Source organism: Eutrema salsugineum, unplaced genomic scaffold (assembly GCF_000478725.1).
Source record: "Eutrema salsugineum unplaced genomic scaffold, Eutsalg1_0 scaffold_3, whole genome shotgun sequence".
Classification (NCBI taxonomy): domain Eukaryota; kingdom Viridiplantae; phylum Streptophyta; class Magnoliopsida; order Brassicales; family Brassicaceae; genus Eutrema; species Eutrema salsugineum.
This window is the reverse complement of record NW_006256756.1, coordinates 1,764,028-1,780,951: the sequence shown is the minus strand read 5'-3', so window position 1 is coordinate 1,780,951 and position 16,924 is coordinate 1,764,028. Positions and strand designations below refer to the sequence as shown.

The 16,924-nt window shown below is 39.2% G+C and overlaps 1 protein-coding gene and 2 pseudogenes across 1 annotated transcript; 2 read left to right on the top strand and 1 right to left on the bottom strand.

Moving 5' to 3' along the window:
- Positions 1-795: 795 nt before the first annotated feature.
- Positions 796-2,861, top strand: LOC18015273 (E3 ubiquitin-protein ligase RMA1). Its single transcript, XM_006396515.2, has 2 exons — positions 796-927; positions 1,572-2,861. Exon 2 carries the CDS (start codon positions 1,583-1,585, stop codon positions 2,321-2,323), a length of 741 nt encoding a protein of 246 aa, XP_006396578.1. The 5' UTR covers positions 796-927; positions 1,572-1,582; the 3' UTR covers positions 2,324-2,861.
- A 101-nt stretch (positions 2,862-2,962) lies between these two features.
- LOC18015272 lies at positions 2,963-5,387 on the top strand (annotated as a pseudogene).
- Positions 5,388-7,884: 2,497 nt separating this feature from the next.
- Positions 7,885-8,049, bottom strand: LOC112085905 (annotated as a pseudogene).
- Between the last annotated feature and the right edge of the window lie 8,875 nt (positions 8,050-16,924).

Sequence of the window (16,924 nt, the reverse complement as noted above, 5' to 3'; positions counted from 1 at the left end):
GGTCTACCCAATCATCGTTTTCCACTGTTCCTTAATTTATTCACATATAAATATAGTTTATTATAGGTTTAAGTAACACACCACAAAATATAAAATTTTGGAATTTGTTTTGAGTCGGATCAATGATCTATTTGCTTTGTTTTTATTTCTTTCATTGGTAACATTGACAATTAGCGGCTAAAATGGGAATGTCAGTTATATAGTTAGTACGATCATAATTATAGTCAACACTCATATATTTTGTTTGACTTGTTATAGATTCATAATGTAAAATTTTCTTTTTATATGCTCCTAAACATTTATAGTGAAAGAAAAAAAATGTTTGGTGAATGCACCTCAAAATAAGTGATCGGACACTTGGTGCCTTGTGCCACGACCGTTACAAGTAATCAAGGGTTACTTTGCCACTTTATTTTTGTTTGTATGTTTTAATTGAAAATAAGATCGGTGGTGAGCGTTTTTATCCATCCGAACAAATTCGTGTCATGTACAATTTTAAATTTTAGTGACAAAATATTGGTGAAACTGAAAACCACTGGCTCATGAAAACCTCAAGCGCATTTTAATTATACACACATGGATTTTTATAGTCTCGCGTTTAATTAAAGGAAAAGATGTCTATGGTTATGGTTATCTTAAAAATTAAGAAATTACATAAAAAATAGATGAATCTTTCACATCGCCACGTCATCAAGATATCATTGCTTTCTCGAATTCGATGCTAATATCTTTTTTCTTTGGATAGTATTTTTAATAAAAATCGTATAAATGGAATCCTTCTCTTTCTTCTTTGCTGCTTCTACAAAACCCAGATTTTCCCCTCTTCTCTTCTTTTTGTGCTAAACACTTTTTCTCTCCTTCCTCATCTCAATCTCTGTTCACATATCGATACAGTACTTTGGGGTTTATCCAGACGCCGATTATCTGGTTAGTATTTCTAATTCTCGTCTCTCTCTTTCTCTTCCTAGTGTTCCTATATTCGTGCGTTTGCGTGTTTACACATACTTATCTAAATGTGTATGTATAAAGTGTATCTGTGACTATACTGATTCACCGGCGATTTCTCGGTCTTTTGATTTGGGGGTTTCCCTTTAGATTTGAATTGCTGTTTTTTTCTAAAGGCGATGACTTTGACTCTCTGCTTTTACTGAGTCTTCAGATCATTCTCTTTTGTTCTTCTCTCGTTGCGAGTTATTGATCGAATTTGTTGTTTTCTTTAGCGGGTACGAGTTTCGGGAAGATTCTAAAACCCCGCTCTTGTTGAATCGTGGGTTTTTCTTTAGTTTCATCGGTTTTAAAATTAAATTTTTAGGGTTCTTCCGTAGCTGGCTAGTTAAAAGGGTTTAAGCATACAGATACAATCCTCATGATTCTAGATTTTCTGATTTTTTTGATTTTTGTAATCCTTTGCACCTTAACCTAATTCTCACCTCACCTTGACGAATATAGGCAAGCTTTGTGTGATTCACTTGTAAATTTGATTAACACCTAAGTTTTTTTTTTAAGAAGTTGTAGCATTCTTCTGGATCTAATCCTTTACTGTATCTGCCCCAAAAAAACATTTTTTTCAGACTTTTGATCAATGGATTTGGACCAATCCTTTGATGATGATGCTGTACCTGGAGAACTCTATGGAGAAGGTGCATTTTGTTTCAAGAACAGCAAACCAGAACCCATCACAGCCTCGGTTCCTTCTGATGATAGCAATGAGTCAAATTTCGACTGCAACATTTGTTTAGATTCCGTGCAAGAACCTGTTGTGACTCTCTGTGGTCACCTCTTTTGCTGGCCCTGCATTCACAAATGGCTTAATGTACAAAGCTTCTCAACAAGCGATGAATACCAAAGACATAGAGAGTGTCCTGTTTGTAAATCCAAAGTGTCTCACTCTACATTGGTTCCTTTGTATGGCCGAGGCCGTTGCAATACTCAGGACAAAGGTATAAGCAGTGTGCCTAGAAGACCGGTTTACCGGCTTGAGATGCCAAGTTCGTCGTATTCCAGTACAGATCTCCGGTTATCACAACGGGTTCATTTCAATAACCCACAGGAAGGTTACTACCCTGTCTCAGGGGTGTTAAGTTCGAACAGTTTATCTTACTCTGCTGTCACGGATCCAATGATGGTGATGGTCGGAGAAATGGTGGCTACGAGGCTGTTTGGAACACGAGTGATGGATAGATTCGCGTATCCGGACACTTACAATCTCGCGGGGACAAGCGGGCCGAGGATGAGAAGACGGATAATGCAGGCAGATAAATCGCTGGGAAGAATCTTTTTCTTTTTCATGTGTTGTGTGGCTCTGTGTCTTCTACTGTTTTAGAGTTCTCGTCACTATGTTCAAGTGTAAGGAAACATAGGCAAAGAAATGTACATCTGTGGTAGTAGAAACATATCAAAGTTGCTCAATGTTCAGAAGTTTTTTTTTTGTTTTGTTTTGGGTTACACAGTATCTTGGTCTGGAGTATCTTGGTTTTGGGTTACGCAGTATCTCTAGATGAAAGGGAAATTTAGTAGGCCTGATTTGCATATGTATGTATAATTAGCTCATGGGTGAGAAAATTAAGAACTAGACTTTTCATTTTTTAAGTAGTTGATATTGGGGTAGATATTAAGTTGACTTTGTATTACCATTCACTCTAAACTTTAAAGTCACAGCTCCGTAATCGAGGTTATAAAGGTTACTTTGGATAAAAAAAAGACCTTGATTATGTCTCTGCATTCACTTTCATTACACTCACCCACATGGCCACATTGCCCGAGACACTGAGGGAGTTAGATAAATAGACGACCACAGTCTGTCTATCTCTCTCGCTCGTCAAGCTTTAGCTACTCCTTTTGCATTTCTGATCCCCTTCCTCTACTTGGTAAGTTTCTCTCCTTATTCTACTTGGCATGATTGACTTTTTTTTTGGTTGGAGAACTAAAACTGTCTTTTTTTCAAACGATTTTTGCAGTGATTTATGGTTAAGATGGCTAGGTCTGAAGCAGTTCTAGATGGAATTGAGGCACAGAGGTCAACTGATGTGTCTCATGAGCAATGGAGACAGAGATACATCCCCATGAATCTGATAAATTATGGCTTACGCACACTCAGGTCAAGAGGTTTTCTTCAAGCCGGAGGAGAAGACACGACGCCAGTGCCGAAGTTTCTTACTAATCTCAGATTGTCGGATCTTTTGGACTTCCCTGGGGAATATGTTCCAATGAATCCAGAGATCTTTAGCGCAGTGAGCTCGGGGAAAATAGAATGCCTTGAGAAGTTGAGAAGCTATGGAACGCGGATGGCTTGTCTCAAAAGCGATAAAGGAGAATCTGTTCTTCACCTTGCTGCTTTTTGGGGTCATCTAAAACTAGTGGAGAGCATTGTCTCTGAATGTCCGTGCCTTCTCTTGGAGCGAAACTCGAATGATCAGCTTCCTCTTGGCTCGTGCTGGTCATTCATCAGTTGTTAAGGGTCTTGTTGCCTCGGTAACATTTGTCTCAGCTAAATTGTATGATGAAGAAGAGAGGGAGAGACTTGATCTATATTTTGTGAAAGACAGAGATGGAGATACTCCTCTGCATTTGGCCCTGAAAAGCCACCAAATGAAGATAGCTTCTTGTCTAGTGAAAGCAAACAAGGGTGCTTCGTTTCTTGCGAACAAAGTTGGAATATCGCCTTTGTATTTGGCAGTAGAAGCTGGCAAAGTGTCACTTGTGAAAGAAATGCTGAAAAGTACTTGCAATGATGGCACAAAAGGGAGAAATACCACCTTAGATTCACGTTTGGAAGGGAGAAGATATCTTGCACACGCTGCTTTGAAGTCAATGCGGGCAGGTTCGATTGCTTAATTTAAATCCTAATTGGATGACTAAATCTTATATATATGTGCTAACTAACTGTGATATTGCCACTTGCCTCAAGCAGCAGATATTCTTAATGTTATTCTTGATGAATTCCCAAGTCTTGTGGATGAACGAGATGAAGAAGGAAGGACTTGTCTCTCGTTTGGAGCATCCATAGGGTGTGTTGCAGGAGTGCGCGTCCTGATAGCGAGATCAGCAAAGAGTATTTATGTATGTGACGATGATGGATCTTTTCCAATCCATTCCGCCGTAGAGAAAGGTAATTTCAGAGTTGTGGACATGATTCGAAGATGTTGTCCAGATTCAAAACACCTGCTTAACAGAAAAGGTCAGAACATTCTTCACATTGTAGCCAGTAGCGGGAGTTGGATCTTTCTAAAACTATTGATTTTGTGTTATGTAATAAGAATAAAAGATCTGGCTACTGAGCAAGATATGGATGGGAATACACCTCTGCATCTCGCCACCCTTAAGTGGCGCCCTCGAATTGCTTTTTCCATTAAGATGAAAACAAACTTGTACATACAGAACAATAGTGGCTTGACAGCTCTGGATATTGCTGAGTTAAGGCTACAATCTAATTACATATACCGGGAGGTATGTATATGTTAATTTTCCCACCTTAAAAACAATTTTATAGGATATCACATGGATTATTTACAGTTTGAACCTTGATTGCATTGCAGAGGATGACACTGATGATCTTATTATGGGATCATGCTGACAGAGACCCTAATCTCATGAATACCACGAAGCTAACAAGACCATCAGAACCTCTAAACCGTGAGGGAAAAAAAGATTATATCAACGCTCTTCTAGTGGTGGCAACTCTTGTAGCAACAGTAACGTTTGCTGCAGGTTTTACAATACCAGGTGGATTCAACAGCTCTGCTCCTAACTTGGGCATGGCCACACTGGCCACTGACCCTCGTCTCTTCATTTTTCTGCTACTTGACACACTGGCTATGCAAAGCTCCATTCTTGCTATAGTTTCTCTTGTTTGGGCGCAGTTGGGGGATCCTGCACTCTTTCGAAGCTCCATGAATTTCGCTTTGCCCTTACTGTGTTTTGCTCTAGCGTCCATGGCGTTTGCATTCTTTTTCGGCGTGGTGATGACAGTTCAGCATGTTAGAGGGCTTGTCCTCACCATTTACATTATAACTGGGCTATTCTTCTGTATGATGTGCTCTATCATTGTCCCTCACGTTTTCCTACAGCGACCTGGCCTTGGGTTTTTCTGGGGTTTGCTTTTCATGTTGTGTATACTATTAGTTGATGACAACGAAGAAGATAATCATCAGATCTCTACTCACAAGTCTATGAAGAGGGCGGAGTCTGTGGAGATCTCAGGCAATGATCAGGTCGAAATGCCAGACACTACTTAAAAACAGAGAATGTTTCCTATTGGTTTTATATATATGTAGTTTCGTTTAAGACTGTACTTGTGATATATGTAGTTTCCTTTTTAAGACTCTGCTTGTTTTCTATTGGTATTATGTAGTTTCGTTTAAGACTGCAATTTTTTTTTAGCGAAGAAACTCGACGCTTTGTTATCAGTTTCAGGTGGTGAAGATGATAATTATGCAAGTGATGTGTGTGTGTGTTTTATGAAGGAGAAAAGAGAAAAACTGAGGAGCAAGTTTTGGAGTATATATGTTTTTAGAAATGGAAGATTCGAGAGAGAGTTCGAGATTTCCTCGTATTGAAAAGAAAATTGCACATTTTATTCCTCAACTATTTGCAATTGACATAAATAATCTTTAACTATCGTGATTGCAAAAAAAATTTCAACTCAATGTTGACCACGCAAAATTAAGATTAATATAGTCAACCATTAACTGAGAAAACGGAAGGCGTTACATTAAATCTAACTTTTTATGAGTCCAATTTCGCAGAGTTAATATAAAGTTGAGGAATTAATTTGCCAAATTAAAAGTTGAAGAATTAATCTGTAAAATTATAAAACTTGAGAAATTAAATGAACTGAAATTTAAAAATATACACATAATTGTTAAAGCTTATTCATAACAACGGTGAAAATTATTACGTAGCACTAAGAACTATTGAATGTGAAAAAACTATTAAATTGTTTGTTCATAACAATTTTAATGATTTTCTTTTAACATTAAAAACTATTAAATTTGAAAAGAGAATAAATCAAAATAATTATATAAAACTATATAAGAACTTAACCGATAAGTTTTTACAGTTACAGAAACTTTTTTTTTGTATTTGATTTTATTAATAAAGTAATCTTAGTTGAATCTCTATTGTTCATGCATGAAAGCCTAAATTACTTGGATCTTACCATCGTATTTTTATAGATTTATATAGTCAGATTCGAGCCGTAGAGAATGTGGGATAGATCATCACTTAAGATCAACTACTTTTTTTTTTAATTTCTAGTGAGTCACATTTTTATTTTAGATCAGTAGTTTTTAGACTATAAAATTATATTGTAAAGTATTGTTTTATAATTATAAAAATCTGGTTTGTAGCACATGAGTACCATCTAAGAGCTACAAAAAAAATTAGAAAAATATATGTTTGTTAAATTAAACTTTATTCAGAAAATAGAATTTACCTGTTTTTTACCACATGATTTTTTTTTTTTTCGCAAAATGCTACATTTTTTTCTCAACTTGAACTACCATTTTTATTACACTAGAGCTATATATAGTTTAATTGATTTTTTTTGCACATTCAATAGTTTTTAGTGCTATGTAATAATTTTCTTAACAGTTATATGTATATTTTTAAATATTAATTCATTTAATTCCTCAAGTTTTATAATTTTACAGATTAATTCTTCAACTTTTAATTTGGCAAATTAATTCTTCAACTTTATATTAACTCTGCGAAAATAGACTCATAAAAAGTTAACGAGATTTAATGTAATGTCTTCCGTTTTCTCAGTTAACGGTTGACTATATTAATCTTAATTTTACATATATAGTCAACGTTGAGTTGATGAATTTTTTTGCAATCACGATAGTTGGAGATTATTTATGTCGATTGCAAATAGTTGAGGAATAAAATATGCAATTCCCAACCCTTCTTCTGTATTAATTAGATTGATGGACTTGGTCTTATTCCAGGTTTTATGTTCTACTACACTCTATGAATTTATGATTACAAGAGGTCTTTATATACAAGTTCTACTATTCTATACAATGAATGAAAGTAATCATAGGGATTAATAGTAGGAAGTAAGTATAGGGGTAAACTATCTTGATTCATATGATTATCCTTAATATGTTCTTCTCAAATGCTAAAAAGATTAATCTTTCTATTAACGTTCAGATTAAATGTTAATTGAAACAATGACCAAAACTGAAAACAGAACCTAGAACGAAAGAAAGAGAAATTTCTTTACAACTCTCAAACTTCCACAAATCCCCAATGATCCTAGAATATATAATCTAGAATCCTCAACCCTTCTTCCTAAACTACCTTTAACTATAATTGTGATGGCGCCAACACAAGGCTTCTTAATTATACTTGTTTTGAGTAGATATCCTTGATGTTATTCTTGAAGAATATCCATATATATCTTTCGTTTGGAGCGACATGAGATATTATGGAGTATATATGTGTAATCTATTAGATCGATCGATGACTAGTGTTTTTGTACGTGACGGTGATGGATCTTTTACAATCCATATGGCTGTACAGAAAGGTCATATTGAAGTTGTCAAAGAGATTCTCAAACGATGTCCACATTCAAAACACCTGCTTAGTAAACATGGTCAAAACATTCTTCACATTGAAGCTAATTGGAAAATTTGAAATTCTATGTCATTTGATGACAAATATATGAATAAGCAAACCATCTTGCTAATGATGGGAATACACCCCCTCACCCCTGCATCTAGCCACCATAAAGTGGTGCCCTAAAAGCTGCTAGTTGCCTTACGGGGAAAGTTCATGTGCGTTTCGATCACGTTACTTATCAGGGAAACACGACACTGCATTGTCATGACCATCTAGTAGGACATATTCTTGACCATCAAAAACAAAAATTAACTAGAATTGGTGAGGTGTGCCAGACCCTCGCAGCAATGCAAGACCTGGGCGACACGTGAGAGCCCAATCAGCAAGCTGATGCGGCGGACTCTCCTCATTAAAAATTAAGTTAATATCGTCAAACCCACATTAGGCCGCGTATCAGATATTAAAGGGAAAATTCTTTAAAAATACAGGAACTATACAAAATACACCAACTATTTTGGCTTTCTAAATAATACACAGACTATTTATCACATCTGTTTTAATACACAAACTATTAATAACTTCTTATTTAATACTCAAACTAATAAATTTTGTATATTTTTAGAATTTTTATTATAAAAATCCAGTTTTACCCTTTTATATTTTAAAATTTTAATTTCTTAATTAAAAAAAAATTTAATTGAAATAAGAAATTAGAAAATCCAAATTATAATCTCTTCTTTTATCATAGAACCTCTCTCTCCAAATTAATAATTCCTAAAAAAAATCTACATACATCTCATCGTCTTTAAAGAGAACTTGATGTTCATATAAGAGAAGCTTCTTTGTTACACACAGTAATCGTTCTAGTAATATATCCAAACAATGATTGATTTCCTAGATTTAAATATCGCCGAAGAACTGGATCTGACCATCGAAATATTCTCCATCCTTGATCTAAAATTCAAAGAGGAACATCAATTTTTAAAATCTGCCTCCCTGTGTGTTGTGGATGGCGAGGATAACAAAAATTGGAACCTTAATTCTGAGATGTTAAATAGTTGCAGCTAAAAAGTCTTTGACATTGGGAAAATCCAAAAGAGAAAAGGAGAAATAGAAAAAGAAAATTTCGAGAGTAAAACTGCCTAGAAAACCCAAAACTGAGAAACAAAAGCTCTGGCGAGGGAATAAGTGATGGGATTGGAGCAACAACAAATTTTATACATTTTTGTTGATGGATTCAGAAGAGGAGGAAGAAGATGAAGGGATTTTCACGATGGAGAAGACGAGCTTGTTTTTTTTTTGTCGTCCTTGTTTTTCCTTTTTTTATGATTTATTAAATTTGTTTTTAAACCCTAAAATAAATAGATAAATCGAGTTTTAAAAATAAAAGGATATAACTGTAATTTTCACAATGCAAATTGTGTAAAAACACTCGAAATTTGATTGTTTAAATATTAAAAAAAAATGATTAATAGTTTGAGTATTAAATATAAAAAATTAAATAATTGATGTATTATTTGGGAAGCCAAAATAGTTTGTGAATTTTTCTTCCAAGTTTTATATAGTTCTGATAACTAAGAGTTTTCACTCTTTATAGAGGTTATCAATACCCCTGTCCTTGTAGTACAAGGGGTTATCAATCCAAGCTTGTAGTGGAGACACTATCTATGTCATTTGTTGACTTAAGTCAAGACAGATCGATGAAGGTTTTTACTAAGCTAAGTGACAAGCAAATAAGCATAAAATTAAAGCAAATGATAAGATTTAAACAAAGCTAAGATGCCAATGACAAATAAACGATTCAGATGATTATAATGAATGATAAAGGCAGAGACTTTAGACAAGATAATCGACTCGGGTGCTTCCAAGCTAAACTAGTGGGTTAATGAATCATTTTATCAAGCGATTTCATTTAACTTTGAGCTCAAGGCATGTTAATCTTCTCATGAAAGTATTAAGCATCTAAACTGATCCTCTTTCATACCAAAATCCCTTTTGAGAAGCATGAATCAGTCAGCAATAAGATTCAGTTCAAAAATGCCATTTAAGAGAACAAACTATCACTCTCGCGATGAAAGACTCTTAAACCCTTAACCGAGTGGTTCAGACATTTCTACAAACACTTTTGATGCGAGATATGTCTAAGATCTGAACCTCAAGTGATGTGCTTGGATCCAGCCTAGAGATCTTGTCGGTTAAGGAATGAAACATGCAAGACTAGACACCTAAACCCACTAATCTACTTTGAAAGCACCCTAATCTACTTATCTAAAGCCACTTAAACGACTACTCACTGATCATAACGAGCTCACTAAGTCCTTTGCAAGACGTGTAGCTTGTCATGATAAGGAGTTTAATGCTGGATGATAAAAGAAAATAAAGAAAGAACAAGATTCTGATGCAAAAACGAGATATCGGATTAGATTAATCCAGTTTCACAAAAGAGGCAAGTTCTTAAAGCTAAAAACAGATAAGAGATAAGATGATTAGGTTTTTTGGTCCTAAAATGTATTTATAGCAAAGGGAAAGTGTCGCGGGTCAGCCCGGAACAAACCGGGTACTGAACCGCTTTCTTGGGTTGATGGGTGAGTGCCACGGTGTGTCGGAGAGTGAAGCCGAGGTCTTCATGTCGAGGAGTGCACGTGAGTCTGGATCCAAATGAAGGTCTCGTGTAGAACACGCCAAGAACATGCATGAACCCTAGTCTTTGATCCATCTTCTCGTGTGTGTTCTTGAGCCATCTCGTTCTTGATTCTGGGTTTGTGACAAGGGACCTCGTCATTTTATGCCGAGGTGCTTGGTGGTCGAGGGGTTCGGGAGAACAGAGTCCGGCATGCACGCCGAGGTCATTGCACCGAGGTGCACGTCCAATACTTAGTCGTTTCCAGCTTCATTTCTTACGTGTGCATGCCTTGATTCCATCGTGCCGAGGTGTCAACCCGAGATCTAGTTCAAAATACTCCCAAGATATGAGCCTTGGCTTGAGCAATGTCGAGGCTTGAGAAAATACTTAGCGTGTATCGCGACTCTTTTGGGCTCGTTTCGACCATATTGCCTTCCGGAAACAGTAGCTTTAAACACACGACTCCAAATGCTCTGAGACCAGTCCCATAGTCAAGATGACTTAATAAGCTCGAACTTTGGTGAAGAAACCGTCGGAGCTTGGGAAGTGGAAGGCTTCCTGGATTTCACATCTTTGCACCGTATTGAAATCACCGGAAAACAGGCTTTTTGGACCGATGTGAACTCCGGAGACTTTATCTTTCAAACCACTGCTCCGAACTAAGCGATTCTAACTGTCCTGAGAAGTTCTTCCACAGATCTCAAACTTTGATGAAGACCGGGCAAGCTAATTCGGTCCGGAAAGGCTCCGTCCGCCGTTATCTTTGGGCTCTGCCTTTCGGTTCTCGGATGCGCGTAATGCTGGTGCATCTTCCGGAAGCTGTATCTTTCTTTCCACTGGTCCGAATTGGATGATTCCGATCGTTCTGGGATCTTTGCTTGACTGCCTCCAACTTTGATGAAGACCCTGCCAACTGATTCGGACCGGAAGGTTCCCCGGATTGTTGATCTGTGAAATGTGCGGAAAAGGATAGATTTTGGTCGAGAAAAGCTTCCCGCGGTAAGGAAAATGACCGAGGGCTGTGTACCGCGGTAAGCTTTTTGGTCGTAAATTTCTCTCGCCTCGGCCAAAAACTCAACCCGTGGTATTTTGCACCCGATACTCGACCCAGGCTGATTTTGGTCGATCGGTAAGGATTTTGGCCTTTAATGAGCAATCGATAAACTTTTTGACCGAGGTTTCTGTCCGGCCAGTACGCGATTTGGCCGAGAAATTTCTCCGAGCGGTTTTCACCATTTTTGACCCTTTTCTACATCGTTTTCTTCTCTGCTCCTCTTCTTAAGCTCCAAATGACTTTCAAAGTACCTGATAAAGACTTCAAAACATGCAAAACTCTTTGGGACCTAATGCAAGTCCTAAATCCTATTTTCATGCCTAAAGACTCAATTTACATGGGAAAACATATGATGAGGACTCTAAAATGCACTCTAAATGATGTAAAATATAGAAATATCAACTCTCCCACACTTGTCCTTTGCTTGTCCTCAAGCGAAGAGAACAAATATGAGAGAGAGGTTGTAATGCAGATGAAGCTCATATTTCCTTTTTAGAGAGAAGTGATCGCAAAGAGAACTCGGATTCATGCTCAAATATGCAATGCAAAGCTATACTCGGATATTTTCCAATTAAAGCACAAAATCTCCACAAGGCATTATCACATTCAACTCTTTCACATTCATTAAGTTCGTAACCGGTGAATCAAATGATGCAAATGTTCAAATAGGCTGGCTTGGCTAGGGTAAGGTCATGAGATAAAAATGATCTCATCAATATTCAAGCGGGTGTAATGCAACAAGGGATCTCTCAATGAACAACCAAACTTCGGCAGAATGCTAAAGGTAAAAAGCAACCGATGCATACAAGGGCAAGACTCATCACACCCCCACACTCTACTCAAAGCGTTTCTCACTTGCTCACCCTCTCAGAATCCTCACTCTTCACAATCGTTTTCTTTTCACTAGGGGCCCTTTTCTTTTATTTTCAAGCCTTGGTTTTCACTTATTCACACAGCTCTTTTCTTTCATAGCACATAGCTTCTTTCATTTTCGTTTCAGATCACTTGAGCCTTTGGCTTCTTTTCATTTCAGAGCTTATCTTTTCACATCCAAGACTTAATTCATTTCCATTCGTTCCCCTAGCTATTCCACTCTTACATTTCCACTCAGCTCACCTTTTTCCACTCACCAACAAGTCTTTTCCCCCACACTTATTTCTCACCAATACTCTTGGTTCCTTGATGTTGGAACATACCACTCAATGAGCCAAGCCCTTGTCGCTCTAAACCTAACACTTTCTGCCAAGTTCAGTCCAAGGTGGCCTTACAATTCACACACAAACATTGGCTCGAAAGAAAGATGGGTTCAAGGTGAGGGAACTGATCCATGATGCGGATTCAGCTACTTGAGCTAAGGAAGGAGGGTGGTAAAAACAATGATTCTAGCTCAAGTATGTATATCGGTATCCACAAGCCTATTCAAGCAATGCATCAAAAGATATTTACATTTCAAGTTCAAGGTTATCACTTAGCTAGAGTTGAGTGTATTTCAGACTTGCTTCTCAGATTCAAATCGTTTCAAGCTTTACAAGCACAGAATGAGTTTCACAAGCATATTTAGTTCAATTTCTCAATTGATTTACTCTCTAGGAAAAAATCTATCATTGCTCCTTGCACTGATGCAATCCTACATGATGCAGCTAGACTCGATCTTATAATGCAAGATGCAACTAAAATGATGCAATTTTATCATATGTACAAAGCTAAATGAGACTCAAGAATGCAAAAGTCAAATAAGAACAAAGGAAACAAGATTAGAAAACACGAAGCTCCTCGCCCACACTTAAATAACACAGTCCCATGTGTTATAAAAGCGTGTGAGAGAAGTAAGAAGATAAACTAAATGCAATATGGTATATACAAGATGCATATGTACAAGAGTTTGAAGTCGATACCTCAGTCGGAGAGGTCTGATCCCAAGTAATACGAGGGATTTGATGTTGAGCAAGAGGGCGTGGACTGACGTGGTGGGCTGCTCTCCGAGGGTTCAGGTAAGAATGCCGAGGCAGGATCGATCCAGCCCTCTTTCCTTGGTGGAAACTCCGGGTTCCTCGCGTTTGAGCTTTCTCCAACTCCTTCCTCTGTAATCGGTGCGGTTGAGGTCGCTGAGTTCTTATCCGGTGAGGACGGCCTCGAGAGCTGCTTTACCTTCTTCTTCAAATGCCTCACACAATCCACCAATGCGTGGATGGTTTTGTCTTGCCACTTACACCACTTTTGGAGGGTGTTCACTCGCGAGTACAGCTTCTTGGTGTGGTATTCAGGCTCCCCCCACACATACGGATCAAAATGATAGCGGCCTGCTCCGATCCTTCTCTCATAGTGTTTTTCTTCTTCGTTCTCACAGCCGGCTGGGTCGTTCTCGTACTGAGGTTTACTAGGTGCGGCCTTGGTACACTTGCGCATTGGTGGGTCGAGAGATGGATTGTACAACTGATCTTTGAGGACATAGAAGGAGACGTTACACTGTTTATCAAGTATGGTGAGGCCTCGGTTAGGCAGTAGGACCTGCGTGCCGTCTCTATGCAGTAGGGTGAAGTTGTAAACCCATTTGTCCCCTGACTTGCCTCCGAAGAAACCACTTTTACTTAGGTATTGCTCATCGATGAGATTCGGCCTTGATGGTGAATCAGGGAATATGAACCCTTGAGCTCTCAAAATCTTAGTGACAATCCAACCGTTCTGAAGCCTTCTTGCTCCTTTCTTCTTTCGGTCACACCACACATTGTGCCTGTAAGTAAGCATTTGGATTGCAAAGAACGCGCCTAGAGAGGGTACATGCATTGGTCCTTGGAACTCCTTCTTGTTCTTCATTTGAGTGATGAGCGGCTTCAGTCCAAGTCCCAACAACTCAAGCTCGGCCGTATGAATAACACTGGGGTTATAGGTCGAGAAGAATGTGGAGGCGAGAACTCGGTTGGTGTATCTGATCACGGGGTTCCTGATGCAACTCGTCTTGCTCTTGCCTCCAAAGTAAGGTCCAAAAGCGATCGTTTCCCACAAGGCAGCCAACTCCTCTTTTGGGTACACGAACTTGTCAAGCGAGCTTCCATTCCTTTCAAAACCAAATATCTCATCAAGCTCCTTGAAACTGACCTTGTAGTGCATGCCTTCCATGTCAAACTCAATGTGGCCAAACCCTTTGCCATGTAAACGCTTGGGATCTCTCTTGGGGTAGATGACGACCTCCAAAGTGGCAAGAAACTGTTGTGTAATCCCTTCATAGGCAACATCGCTCATCGTGAAGAACTCGGCCAAACCCATGTTTTGAAAGATGAGGGTAACATCATCGAGTATCCCAAGCTTCCTCAACAACTCCATATCAGGTAACCGACCTTGAGCCACTCTTATAGAGTTAAAGTGGTCCAAGTACTCCTCAGTAGTTGGGAAATGTTCTTCCTCGGGCTCGGGCTTCGGTTCCTTCTTGGCTTTCTTGCCACAGTTGGCTTCATGGGGGACTATGGCTCTGAGCTCATCCTCGTCGGATCCAACAGCAGCCTGCTTCCCATTTCTTCTTGATTCAAGGGCCGGTGCCGGAATGAGCTCGGCGTTCCTTGCGCGCTTAGCAGCAGGCTCACCATCGGGTCTCGCTGAGGGTTTCTTGCTTGTTCCACCATTGCGCGCCACGGCCACGACTTTTCCTTTCGTACCCCTCTTCTGGGCCTCGTTTTTGTTCATCTCATGAGTGGGAACAGCTCGGTCGCCGGTCATCTGCAAGGCAGATTCTCAAAGAAACCGTTAGAATCAAGTATATCGATAAGCACATGTTTCTAAAGTTAGCAAGAACGGAGCTTTTCTTCTAACAAGACCAGGGTTATAGCTTTTTCAAACATCAAAGAGAGTACCAACAAGCTAGAACAACCAGAGAGAGACAAGATATCTAGACAGTTCAGCTCAACAACTCGGTTCACCATTTAAGCCAATTCCAAGCGCATTTTTCTCAAGAATTTTAAAAACTCAAGAACAAGTGATTTTCAGAACAAAGACCGGTTGTTCATGCGTTGTCTATCCCGATGGAATTTCTAAAATTGTTCCCAAAGGCCGATATGTTCTAAAAGAATCGATTTCACATTTTACAAACATTAAAGCTTGCAAAGAATGAAGGAAAAAGATGAGTTCTTTAAGATGGAAATACCTTTGGGAATCCAAGATTCAAGCTTAGTGAGATGCTTATGCTGAATAGACAACACCCTAACGAGTCTAGAACGCTTGGAATCACACGAAATGACTGAGAAATGAGAGAGTTGTGTTCGTGAAATGCAGAGAAAAGAGAGAAGAAGACAAACTCTGCGTTTTGGTTCGGGATGGAGGCTGGTATGGGCTGGAGCGCGCTTTCCAGCTGGCGTTTGGACTGTAGTGGGACTGGTCCCCCCCTTCTCCTCCAGCTGCGACCGTTGACCGCGCCAAAAACCATTTTGACCGGGCGTTTAAATTTGAATTACCGCGCAAAGCCTTCAAACGGGCGCGACATGGGGATGACGTGGGCCGTACGGACTAAACCAAATTTTCTCGTGTTAACTTGAGCGGCCTCGGCTTGTTCCACCCGAGGGCACCAAGCCGAGTGGTTTGAGCTCATGCTAACGAGTAGATCTCCGTGGCCTTCACGTCTTTTCCTTGGGTTCACGCAAACCTTCTTCTTCGATCTAAGTGTCCCAAGTGTTCTTGTTTTTGATCGTTCTTGAAACCGGGCACCTCGGCATGCTCCACCAAGAGGGTATCATGTCGAGGTCACTTGTTTTAACAAAGAACACTTGGTGCTGGGGGTTCAAGCGGGCTGGCCTTGGTGTAAACTGGTCGCGGCCTCGGATCGAGGTTTTAGATCGTTTTAAGTGAACATCGCCCCTCGGTATTATTACACCGAGGTGTTTACACCGTGAGCATCCCCACACTTAGTCATTTTCACTACAGCTATTCTCAGACACGGCCATGATGAAATTAAGTCGAGGAGTTTAGCTGAGGTTCTCAAGCTTTTACTCGGTAAAAGGTGACCGTGGTATGAATATACCGAGGGTCGATACCGAGGCTATGAATACTCTCTGACTTAAATCATCAGGCCGTATCTTTTTCAAGCCTTTTCTTACTTTCATCCTCGAGGTTCACTGTCTAACTCATGAAACACTTAACAAACCCTTCAAAAGGTTTCAAATAAAAAGAAAAAGAGCATGAAAAACGAAATATGTACAAGGATAAGCTTGGGGTGTCTCCCAAGAGCACTTTGTTTAACGTCGCTAAGTTTGACTTTTCATACCTTTTCAGGCTGTTTCCGGTTCAAGAAGAGGAACTGAGGTAGCTCCCTCTCTTGTTTCTGATGCCAAGTAGTGCTTTACTCTCTGACCGTTTACCACAAAACCTTGTCCATCTTTTCCTCTTAGAACGACCGCTCCATAGGGCCTTACTTCAAGAATTGTGAACAAACCGGACCACCTAGACCTCAGCTTCCCAGGGAACAACTTAAGTCTTGAGTTAAACAACAGAACTTGATCCCCTTCTTTGAACTCTCTCTTGTGTATCTTCTTGTGATGGAGCGCCTTGGTTCTTTCTTTGTAGATCTTAGAGCTTTCAAAAGCATCTAAACGGATTTCCTCAAGCTCATGAAGCTGTAAGACCCTTTTCTCCTGTGCGGTCCTGATGTCAAAGTTCAGAAGTTTTACTGCCCACAAGGCCTTGTATTCCAACTCAACTGG

Excerpts from the sequence above, each read along its gene's own strand:
- LOC18015273 (XM_006396515.2), top strand. The coding sequence starts at position 1,583 with ATGGATTTGGACCAATCCTTTGATGATGATGCTGTACCTGGAGAACTC.